Source organism: Gorilla gorilla, chromosome 14 (genome assembly GCF_029281585.2).
Source record: "Gorilla gorilla gorilla isolate KB3781 chromosome 14, NHGRI_mGorGor1-v2.1_pri, whole genome shotgun sequence".
Classification (NCBI taxonomy): Eukaryota; Metazoa; Chordata; class Mammalia; order Primates; family Hominidae; genus Gorilla; species Gorilla gorilla.
Window position 1 is genome coordinate 90,013,652 of NC_073238.2, and position 12,722 is coordinate 90,026,373.

At 36.3% G+C, this 12,722-nt stretch overlaps 1 protein-coding gene across 4 annotated transcripts in view; it reads right to left on the reverse strand.

The window, feature by feature from the left end:
* TBC1D4 (TBC1 domain family member 4) overlaps positions 1-12,722 on the reverse strand; it is a 197,465-nt gene that overhangs the window by 22,657 nt on the left and 162,086 nt on the right. For 2 of the 4 annotated variants that reach the window (XM_063697413.1, XM_004054604.5), the window contains 3 exons: positions 12,634-12,657; positions 5,439-5,599; positions 2,641-2,850 (listed from right to left, as the gene is read on the reverse strand). In XM_063697413.1, coding sequence (XP_063553483.1) covers positions 2,641-2,850; positions 5,439-5,599; positions 12,634-12,657 — 395 coding nt within the window. The remainder of the gene's footprint in view (positions 1-2,640; positions 2,851-5,438; positions 5,600-12,633; positions 12,658-12,722) is intronic. The other 2 variants (XM_004054602.5, XM_055360483.2) reach the window with 1 other exon arrangement.

Below are 12,722 nucleotides of genomic sequence, written 5' to 3' on the forward strand. Positions count from 1 at the left end.
ACTGAAGTTAACACTAATTCTATTTTTAAAATAATATAGAATTCTCTCTAATTTGATGGTCTAACATATCCCCCCAGAGCTCATTAAAAGAAATGTCTATAAAAGCAACCAGTATCTTGATTTGTTCTTTATCATGAAAAACTGATTTCAAAAGAGAAGGAAGAGCAGACACAAGAGTATACTCCTTCTCTTCATTAGGATCACGGTGGACAGGAACGTCTCAGAGCAATCTGTATTCACGCATGCTCACAGCACTCGGCCACCTTACCTCCTGCAATACAAATCTTTGTCATGCATCCCAAGTCCTCGACAGCACAAAAACAACAGCAGAATGAAAGTTACTCTTTACTTAGTGTGTTTGAAACCATTTCAAAAGACTTAAAATATCTTATAAAAAACTGTTATTCAAGCAAGGCAGTAAAAATTCCTACTTAAAAGTCCAAACATAATCTAAAGATAAATTGCAGTACAAAACTATTCCTTCCGGATACCACAGATGGCTTTCTAACACTGTCTAGCTTGGCTGTTCGGCTATTTGCTTTATATTTCTCTGATAACCAAGTAATTTTTTAAAAGGTGTGGGTTTATTAAGGCTAAAAACAAATATACTCCTATATATAACTTTACTAATTATTTTCTTCATGATGGACAAAACATAATTACTTCCTTAGAGTTTTTCTCTAATCTTCTCTAGATTATTGATCATTTAAAATAATCACAAGCATCTGCTTATGTGCCAGTCGCACACCCTGAGGATAAAATGGTGAACAGGGACAGTTAATATCTGCCCTTAACTGTTTAACTAGAAAAGACTAAAGAACTATCAAGAAATAATTATCCATTGGTTAGAATTTTCATAGGTTAAACTATTTTTTATCTTTGTTATGTAGGCAGAGAAACAGAGAACCGATAAAGGTTTCTGAGAATGTATTCTAAATGTCACCTCCTTTCTTAACCTGTAAAATCATATAGTATAACTGACCTCAGAATACACAGCAGCCATTTATGTAAAACATTCCATTTCCTTATATTAACATACACAGCTGAGAAATACTGTGGGGTGCTGGGGAAAGCCCGAGAACCACGATGAATAAACCTGAGTTTTGGTACTTGCTCTGCCAGTATGTCACTATTTGACCTTAGGTTAATTCTCTACCTTCCCCAAGCCAGTCACTACTTCTACTGTAGAATGAAGAATCTAGCTAAGTAAGGCTTACCTCTAAGGCTATTTCTACTTCAAATAGTCTATGATTCTGAAACTACCTTTTGATATTTAATATCAGATTTTATTTGTACATACTCCCAAGTGAAATATAGTTTCATGCATTCAATTTTTTGAGGGAAGGATGAACATCATTTTTTCAACCTCTTTTTCTGAGTTAGTTCAAAATATAACTACTTGCTTACAAATATGAATTCAATTTCTTTTCAGGCCTGCAAAACCTCAAGTGGGCAGACCATTTATCAAACTGAACTTTTAAAATTATGCTAACGACAAGTAATAGCATTTTTAATTTTGAAGAAAAGAAGATGTATTTCCAAAGGATATTTAAAATCCTATGTACTTTTCACTCTGCTAACAGCAATTTTAAAAAATGTGCTCTTGTAAACTATATATTGTTAAAATAAAAAAATTAACTTGAATCATAGGTGTAGTAACAAGAATCTTAAGGTAGATGATAAAGTCAGAAATGTGGAATACCTGTACTAAAAAAGCTGTATGAAAGACCACCAAATAAAGGCAAGTGAGAGAAATATCTAAATTATACTTGTACCAATAATCTTAAAAGTCAAATGGACCACTTATGTTAAATGTTTCATTTTACAAGTGTAAAAATGAGACCCTTTCAGGTTAAGTGATTTTCCCAAAATAATGAAATTTATACATTTTTTGGATTTTTTAGCATCTCCTTGTATGTGGTTCTATCAGTGCTGGAGTAAATTATGTCATTCTTTCAAAGGCTGAAAAACACATTCCAAAGCATTTGGTAATCATAATCTTAGCAATAAAGCACCACAAACAGTATAAAATCTATTATAAATTATTTGATTATAAATATAATGATTTGAATACGATTTTGTTAAATAGAAAATTTATAAAGCATTAACAAAAAATAGGAATAGGTTTGGCTTGATAACAGATAATTATAATTAAATCGTTAAATTGAATACAATGTAAGTAGGATTTACTTGAGGTAGGCATATTTCTCCCATGATGAATGTAATTAACCTGAAACTTGAAAATCACATTCAAAGAAAAGAAAATTTGCTTTCTCATATTTAAGGATTTTTTAGAAGTGACACTAAGATAATGAGCTTTCAGACACATCAAATACATTGATTCCATATTATCTACATTCTATTTTACCTAAATATACTCTAAGAGTTTCTCATGTCTTAAATCTATTTAAAATGCAAACCCATTTAAAACAAAACCACAAATATCTTAAGCTGACCTTTCCCATGTTATAACCACCTCACAAAATGGAAATCAACAATTATAATCAGTAGATATTCTTCTTAAAGTGTGCATACAGTCCAAAACTGAGTGCGGATAGTATGTATGGGGAGAGAAAGGTAGGTTTAACATACACCCTTCAATCATAGCATCATAGCATTTAGTCTGTGAAAATGGCTAACCTTCAAGTTTCTGGTTTTCTTTTTCCATTCGAAGTAACAAGATTTGTTGGTGTATAGCTTTTCTCCACAAGCTCCTCAGTTCTTTTGATTTCTTTCTTTCTTCAATCTTTTCTGGGTCATCCTCCCCAGACAGGAATATAACCAGCGGTTCCTCCTCCATGGTTGGAGAGAGGGGGGACAGTGGCAGCAGCTCGTTCCTGTCCAATCCATCTGCAGAGAAGAACACAGTGAGAGGCATTCCTTAGCAGTAACCCAGACTACCCAAGTTTCTGTAGAATTCACATTCTCATCTGATCTTCTACACTTAAAAATGTCACAAAGCCGCTTTCCCTGTAACTTCGTTTCTGCAGCTAATATTTAAGTAAATTCACTAGACTGAATTCCCCTTCCAGACTTCCCTGTCATGATGAAACAGAAGCATAGGTCATTTCACCACTTCTTCTTTCCACCCAAAGAGCTCTGTAAGAGAGGTGCCCCAAAACTAACTGGCCTCTCCTGAGTCCAGCACTTCGGCAATTTACTTACATATATTCTCTGGCTGTGAGGAACAAGAAGATTAAGTGGCTAGGTATCAGTGATCTCCGAAGGTCTACATCGATCATCACAATCTGTCAGGAGCATAGCCACTGAGCAATGCTGGGCCTCTCCTGGCTGAGCACAGTACTCCCTCCGCTCATTCCTCCTGCAACACCTTTTCCTTTTTCTTTTTCAATTTTTATTTTAGGTTGAAGGGGTCCATGTGCAGGTTTGCTACATGGGTAAATTATGTGACTCTGGGGTACAATGTACAAATGAAATGACTTCGCCACCCAGGTAGTGAGCACAGTACCTGAGAGGCAGTTTTTCAATCCTCATCCTCCTCCCACCCTCCACCCTCAAGGGGGTCCCGGTGTCTAATGTTCCCTTCTTTGTTTCTACATGTACTCAATGTTTAGATCCCGCTTATAAGTGAGAACATGCAGTATTTGGTTTTCTGCTCCTGTGTTAATTCTTAGGATAATAACCTCCAGCTACATCCATGTGGCTCCAAAGGACATGATTTTATTATTTTTCATGGCTGTGCAGTATTCCATGTGCAACACTCCCTTAACAGGTGACTCATTCTCTCCCTTCCTACTGCCAATGATTTTCCTGTTAACAACCATGATCACATCTCTTAAAACATTTCAGTGGTTGCTTATATCGCAAGAACAAATTGGGACTAGCATTTAAGTTCCTTCAGATTCTGGTCTCCACTCAGATTTCCAGCCTCATATCTCAATCTCCTATTCTTTGCATCCATCATGCTGAATTTCTCATGATTCTCTGATCTGCAAAGTTCACTCAAATGACTCCAGAGCTTCGTCATTCCTTCCTTCTAAAGCATGGTTCTTCCAGCAACGAGTTTAAATAAACATCTAATTGTTCTGTGAAGCTTTTTCTGACCACCTCAGGCAGAGTTAACTTCATCTTTAGTAATACCAGTTGTTTTCTTCTATTTTCTTCTTTTTTTTTTTATATTCATTGATCTCTGCCTTTACTTTTATTATTTACTTCCATACGTTTTACTGTTGTTGTTTTAAAATTTTAATACCTGGCTCTTTTACTAGCTTTTTGAGTTGAACACTCAGTGTAACTAATTTTTGGCCTTCTTGATTTTATATCAATATATTCATGGCTTTTAACTGCTCCCTAGATCCGTTTCAACAGGTAAGGCTCTAATCATCGAATTTTCTTCCTTCTAGCTTCTAAGAGTAGTTTTCTATTCCCAAACACATGTCATTCTACTTGTCTTCTAATCCTTGATTTCTTTCTTTTTTTGGCATTGTGGTCAGAGAATATTTGTATAAATGATTATGGTTATTTGGATTTCAAAAAGATTTACTTAAAAATCTTTGTGGACAGGTACATAATTACATTTTATGAATGTTCCAAGTGTGCTAAAAATGAATGAGTTTTCTCCATAGGAGGCGAAGTTCTCTATAAATATTAGGTCAACCTTATTTACTTGTGTTACTCAAATATTATTTATATTTAATTTCTAAAGATGAGTATGTTAAAATCTCCCACAGGAGCTATTAATTTATCGATTTCACTCCAGAATTCTTTTAGGTGTTATTTTCTAGCTCTCAAAGCTACATCATTATGTATGTTCTCATGATTGTTCTATCTGTTTGTTTACTGTTACATGTGCTTGCCTCTTTGGATGCTTTTGCTTTAGTTTAATAGGTCAATTACTCAAAGAGAGCTGCCTGTGCTCTCTTTTGCTCAGTATTTGCCTAGTGTATTGTATACATTCCTTTATTGCTCAATATTTCTATGTCAGTTTGTTTTATGTGTGGCTCTTATAAAAGGCTATGTTGCTTTTCTAATAATAAAAAGATCTTTGGAAGCTGAGGTAAGATGATTGTTTGAGCCCAGGAGTTCAAGGCTACAGTGAGCTGTGATTACACCACTGCAACCCAAGCCTGGGCAACAGAGCAAGGCCCAATCTCTGGGAAAAAAAAAAAAAAAAAAGAAAGAAAGAAAGAAAAAGGACATACAGCTTCTTTCCTAGCACTATCACAGTTCCGTCTACCTTGTGGAGTAGGCCCAAGTACAGGTTTTTGGAAACTGTCTCACTCATTCATTCATTCAACAAGCAGGTATTGAATGCCTAATGTGTTCTAATGATACCTGAAAGAGAAACCACTGTATCACATACAGAAAGTTATTTCTACACTGTAATCACTTAAATCTCTTTATACACAGCATGTGCATTCCATTAGCTAATTTCTGACACTCAGAGGGATAAATTCCTTAGGGAGTACAACACAGACCTTGCTGTTGCATTGCTGAGGGAGATTTGTTTATGGGAGAAGCAACCCTGAGGAAAATGCGCTGCCGCCAGGAGATCCGGCGAGGAGTGACAGAGGTTCCTCCCACACTTAGGGACTCATTGCTGCAGGTAGATGAGGTCCTTTTTCTCCCTTCTCCATCACTGTTGAAAGCAAATAAACATATCACTTATAAGGAGAGCTGCACATCATGGCACTTCACAAGCAACTGGTAGCACAAGCCATTCACAAGTTCTGTCACGGGCAAGCACAAGCCACAGGCAACATGGAGCAATGCATCACCAGGCACACTAGTCACCCAGGCCACCACATCCTGGGGAAACAGCAATCTAGGCCACAGCCCAGTCAAGAGAAGCTCCCCTGTTTCTACTCATTCCTTAGCAGCCAACCAGTCCTAGTTCTAATCTGAGGAACAGAAGCACTTATAAGGAGGAGTACAGGTTGCTTAAGTCATGAATTCATGCTTTGCTAAGGAAATAACATGAATAGCTTATTCGAAACAAGGTAAATATTCCATAAAAGCCTCACAAAGAGCTTTTGTTAGAGCTCTTATAGAACAGGTCAATAAAGACTGTTTCTAATTGCCTACGACTGTTAAGATGTGTCTCTGAATGGTCAGCTACCAATAGTTGAATCATGGCAGAAGATAACCTGAATATAAGCAGAACAGTCAACCTTGGGATTATTGGTAGGTGATATACTAAGAAAAAAGTCGGGTCAAATAAGATTGGATGGCTAAGTTAAAAAATAGATCTTTTTATATTTTTATTGACTTATTTATTTTGTGAGATAAGGTCTCATTTTTTCACCCAGGCTGGAGCGCAGTGGCGCAATCACAGCTCATTGCAGCCTCGACCTCCCAGGCTCAAGAGATCCTCCCACCTCAGCCCCCCAAGCAGCTGGGACTACAGGTGCACACCACCACACCTGGCTATTTTTAAAAAAAAATCTTCGTAGAGACAGGGTCCCACTGTGTTGTCCAGTCTGGTCTCAAACTCCCGCGCTCAAGCAATTCTCCTGTCTCAGCTCCCAAAGTGCTGGGATTACAGGCATGAGGCACCACACCCAGCCTGTTAAAAAATGTTAACAGATTTCTTTATAGCAGTACTTGTTAGAGACTGTTAATACACTGGCATGCACTGTACCTCTCCAACAGGGAAACAGTGTATAGAAATTCCCCAACTTACTGAAATTAATTGATTCTAGAATCACCTCCCTCAATTTTTGGGGGGCAGGGAGTAGTGTCACATCATTCTATATTAGTGCATAAGAAAATGCTCCTCTATTGTCAAAATTTCATTTCCTAGAAAAGACCACTTTGAGTTATGCTAGGCCTATCTGCAAAAAAAGATCGGTATGACTCGAAATCATTTTTGAGACCAATTAAATTTGCTGCTGGAAGACCTCACAATAATTGTTGCTGTTAGTGGCAGGAATATCTTACATTTTTAAGTTTCACAGTCTGAGTTTGCCTGAGAGAACAATAAGGATACCAATATTTACAGGTGATGATACCAACAAATGAAGATATAAGACTTTTGATGGAATCAAAAGGTCAGTGCTGAGTCAGAAATAAAGCTCAGACAGAACAGCTACTCTCAGATACTCAAAGGAACTCAATAGTGTTGAGGCAATTAATAGTGAGAAGAGCAATTCAGCATCTGCCTATCGTATCTTTATTTACTCAGGCAATTCAGTTCATTCTAGTCTGGATCTATTTTATGGAAACATTACTTCTGGACTGGCTAAATTAAAGTTAAAAAAAAGACTTCTGAGCTGCTATGCAGAGAGTAAGTATTATGATGTGATACTTTAGAAAGTACAGTACTTGATACATATATCTCAATATAGTCAAACTCTGGTTATTATGCATCCTGGATAACACTATAACCCTAATATGTGTCCATTGTTCAAAACTCCTGAGGCAGTGGCCAGGCACGGTGGCTCACCACCTGTAAACCCAGCACTTTGGGAGGCCGAGGCAGGCGGATTACCTGAGGTCAGGAGTTCAAGAGCAGCATGGCCAACATGGTGAAACCCTGTCTCAACTAAAAATACAAAAAAAAAAAAAAATTAGCTGGCATTAGTGACAGGTGCCTGTAATCCCAGTTGCTTGGGAGGCTGAGGCGCAAGGGTCTCTTGAACCCGGAAGGCAGAGGCTGCAGTGAGCCGAGAATGCACCACTGCATTTCAGCCTGGGCAACAGAGTGAGGCTCCATCTCAAAATAAAATTATAATTAAATTTTTTTTTTTAGAAAAACTCCCTGAGGCTGGGCACAATGGCTTACATCTGTAATTCCAGCAGTTTGGGAGGCTGAGGCAGGCAGATCACCTGAGGTCAAGAGTTTGAGACCAGCCTGGCCAACATGGCAAAATCCTGTCTCTACTGAAAATACAAAAATTAGCCAGGTGTGGTGGTGCACACCTGTAATCCCAGCTACTCAGGAGGCTGAGGTGGGAGAATCGCTTGAACCCAGGAGGCAAAGGTTGCAGTGAGCCGAGATCACATCCCTGCACTCCTGCCCGAGCAACAGGGCAAGACTCTGTCCCAAAAAACAAAACAAAACAAAACAAAAAACCTTCCTGAATATTGTATATATATATATATATATTTGCTTTTACTTGCACTTTGGAAAACATTAATGCAAGTATTTCCCTTTTAAAAATATGATTCAAATGTTCTATATATAATAGTTACAACCCAATAAATACAGTTGAAGTACTCATTATCTTCATTTTTGTAACACGACCTTGCTGGCAGTTATTTGCTAAATGCCCAGTTCATAGGTATATTTCTAGCTTGTAGTGTAGTAACAGGTAAATAATAAGCACTCAATAATATCTACTGAATAAATTAATATTTTATAAAACTAAATGAAATATTAACTCAGAAGGTTAAGTGAAACAGACAAAAATACTGGCTAGGCTAACATGTCAGGAATAAATAAAAGATCTACCTTCTTAAAACCCTTTATTGGGAGTCAAGTCCTAACAGCTTTGTTTTTCTAAAGTATGTTCTGAACTGTTGATGGCACTGGTAGGTATTGACCACGACAATGCTGTTAATAAACAACAAAAAGCATATTTTTTCTAGTAAGTGTTATTCCTTTCCTACATAAAGCCATCTAATTTATACTTTAAGCTTTGAAAGCTAAATGAAACACTTATTTAAAAGCACTATTTCAATGCTCCACAGGGCAAAAGATCAACAAATATTAATTTAGCTTGACTTCTTTAGTGCTCTAACAAACCAGAGTTGACCAAATCAGAGGACTCTGAAATGTTTATATTTTAATGCTGGAATTAATACAGCTTTTAAGTATCACCTTCCAATTCACTGCTAATGACATATCAAGTGTTTAGAAGGTACTAAAAATAAAACTGAGTTGTACCCATATCAGTTTCATGATCGCCTATAAAATACAAAGTTTTGGGGGCAATAGTTATAAAAGAGGCGCATACAGTATTTACATTAGCCCACTGATATTCAAAAATTTCATAAACCTAAAATTTTAAATTCTATAATATAAACTGCCCAATGACAAATTTTTCTCCCATGTCTGGAATTTACTGACTAGTAATAAGCCAAAAAATTTGCAGTCAAAATAGAAGATAATAATATACTGAAAAGAAGAACTTACATAACAAACCATTGACCCTTTATCTTGTACTAAAAATCGACATCTTGAAAAAGTAGTTGGTTGCTGAGATATGGCAAAAGCAGCTCTGCTTTTAATAAGAGAAGATCTGTATTCAGAAGTCAAGTTCCCAATAAACATTTAAGCAGTCAGTGCTATTATGCAACTTATAGCAGTTTCCTGTTTGATTTACTTTTAGTCAGCAATCTGACATTCTTAAGGTGGCAATTGCAAGAATCAAAACCAAATGAAACACTGCATCAAAATTCCTACAACCCAACTTGGAAACTACACTGGGATGGGGGTGGAGGGAGTTTATTTCTTTTGGTTTTTTTTTTTTTTATTACAACATTAGTTATCACATTAACTTTTCCTTTAATTAAACTTAGGTAAGAAAGCATAATGTCTACTTTTTGAGTAAAAACAAAAATAAAACAACCTGTGGTGTTTACTGTAATAATAATAAAGCTAAGACTCTCAGCACATACTTCATGCCAGGTATCGATTGTTCTAAACATTTTACGAGTATGAATTAATTTCATCCTCACAGCAACCTTGCAAGGTAGGTGTCATTACTACTTCCATTTTTGGTGACAATACTGAAGTAGAAAGAGGCTAAGTAACTTGCCCACAGTCACACAGATAATAAAGTGAAGGAACCAGGATGCAAACCTAGGTGGTCCAGAATCCAGCATTAGGCACTGCAGCTGATCCTGCCAGTGTAAATACTCCTTGCATTAGTTCTGAACAAAGCTCTATAGGACCACAAAAACAAAGCTGTTGGGACCCCCCAGGATCCTCTGCATTTCTGGTGAAAAATTAAGTCTCCAATTAGCACTAAGCCTTTTGGTTGGGTACTTCTCTTTCCATTTTTTAATGGATTAATTTTATATCAACAGAGAAATAACTTCAGAGTACTATCAGGTGCTCATTTATGTAAATGTCTCACTTCCTTTTCTTTGCTTTGAAATAATTACATTCCAAAATGTATATACTTTTAACTGTAAATAGAAGGACCAAATAAAAAAACACCTAAATATAGTTGAATATACATACACTGGTATTTTAATCATCTTTACATTTTTTAAATGATAAAGCAAATTATAACCATTCCCTTATGTTTCCATAGAATCTTTTTCCTTCTTCTTTTGTATTTTGGAATCTAAGCATGTGTATTATAAAACTCCTTCCCACGACATATATTCAGGAAAAGTATTCTGTGCCAGCATTACCTCTATCAGAAATTGACAAAGTTAAAAAATGAATATCTAGGAAGGAAATATAACTTGGAGAACTCCCACCCATTTTTGACTGGTATATTGTATATATACTCCCTCTTACCACTCACCAGTTAATTAAGAACCACAATTTGTGAACATAAATTCAGACTTTATATGGGGAGAAAATGTCCCGTATTACATATATCCCCCAATATAGGGTAGGAAGGCTATTTCCAAGTCCTTTGTATATAGGATCCATCAAATGCTATAATATGAACTTGTCAAAGCTTCAAGATAATCTTTTAACACATCCTTGAACAAGCAGTTATAGCCTTCACCAGATCAACTCTTAAATTAACATCCCACTTCTTATTTTAACATAGAATTGTAATGTCTACTTGCCTGCTTTAAAAGAATTCATTGACTATTGTACAGAATGGAGATGCTCTAATGACCACTCACAGAGACTCAATTTTAAGAAGGATGTAGTCATATTTTACTTCCTGCCAGGGCAACACAGATATACTTTGCACAAAGGCAAACTCTTCTGTCAGGACCAGTCTTGCAAAGGTGGTGTTATACTGAGCAGCAACCTGCCTCCTATCCCCCAACCCTCTGGCACCCGGTTGAAACTCCCAGCATCTGCACTTCAGCCTGAATGACACAGCAAGACTCTATCTCTGAAGTCCAAATAAATGACTAAACACTGTCTAAATCTATATCTAAATCACAATGAATTCAACATAAGATAGATACCAAAACTTCATTAGTGTGATAGCAACTATTGAACCAAAAGCTGAAAAAGCTTTCTCTTTGTAAGCCTTAAGAAATGCTAAGTAAAACAATTTCATTTCATAGAAATGAAACCATATTTTTTCTACAGGATCCACAGTATAATTTAACTCATAATTGCATCAGGTGCACTAACAGTTTATATAGGTTCTGGCTTTTAACTGCGTACATGTCTGTTATCCTATGGAAAATCTTTACTAATTAAGTAAAATTGAGATTAAACTATTCTAGTGGAAATCAATATATAGTATTTGACCTATGAGTCAAAAGAGATAGATTAGTCAGTGGAACAACGTGTAGATGAAAGAAGCAGAAAAACAAAGAGTTTTATTTCCTAAACTCTACACACTGCAGATTTTAAGAAAATAAGTTTAGTATATTGGAATTTAAAACATCTCTGGGTATCTCATATGTTTATTTATATCCTTATGACCTAAGCTGAAAAAAAATCAAGCAAAATATAAAACCTCTTTGGAGTTCAATCTATCCATGTGTAAAATAAGGAAATTGTAGACTAGATTAACTCTAAAGTAATAAACAGAGCTAATTCCATACCTAAAAGGACACAAGGCAGAACTAACATTTCCACTAGGCTTTTAAGAATAGGTAAGAAGTATTATGGTCTTACACCTAACCATGACTGAGACTTGCCAATTACCAGTCTCAAAAAAGTCACTTTTTAATCTTATCATTGTTGCCAAAATAATTTTCTGAGGATTTTTTCTCCTTGAACATCTCAGTCTAGTGCGATACTTAATATTATATTTTTACTCTAGCTACAAAGAAATCTAAATAGTGGCCCCAAATAGGAAGATGGGCATGTATCTTTTTCACTGGGCTCATGATAAAAGCAACATGTAGAAACTGGAATAAAGCAGAGGACAGTTATTTGCAGTGGTTGTTAGCAGTGATTCTGGATGTTCACCACAAAAAAAGCATGTGAGTCAAGAGATGTCAACACAGATGTGGTCAAACTTCCATAATAAGGAACTAGGTGTTTCCTGTGTCCAGACAAATGGGAGGTCTGAACGGCTTCAGCAGTGTCTCAAAGTGACCAACGTGACAGGAATTTAGGTGAACAGAAATAGACGAATAATCCTCTTCAGTTGAAAGGCAGATTCAATTTTGTGAGTACGTTTCTTTTAGGATGCTCATTTCTGCATCTTCTTGGCATTTGGAATAAACTCCACTTAGGCACATATGTACCCCCTAACTAGCAAATCCACTTCTGTTAATTTAAAATTAAAATTAGGCTTTGGTTGAAGGCCACAGCACAGCTCTAAGGAAATTTCAGCATGGAATAGAGTAGAAACAGGATTTCTGTCTGCAATCAACATTTTACATGGTAATTCATGGTCTTTGATTACACCAAGGATCACATTTTCCCTACTATATAGCCCTCAGAGCACTCAGAAAGATGGCATGCATTCAGGAGACAAACAAAACTGCTTTTTAAACTAAGGATGATGTTCAGTTGGAAGAATCTGTGAATTTTTTTTAAATAAAAATACGTAGACCTCTAATCACCTTGATTCTGAAGCAGTGTCTTGTCTGGTACAACAGGAAAACAAGGAATGGAATTAGCACACACAAAGAGAAATATGTCCAAATCAGGA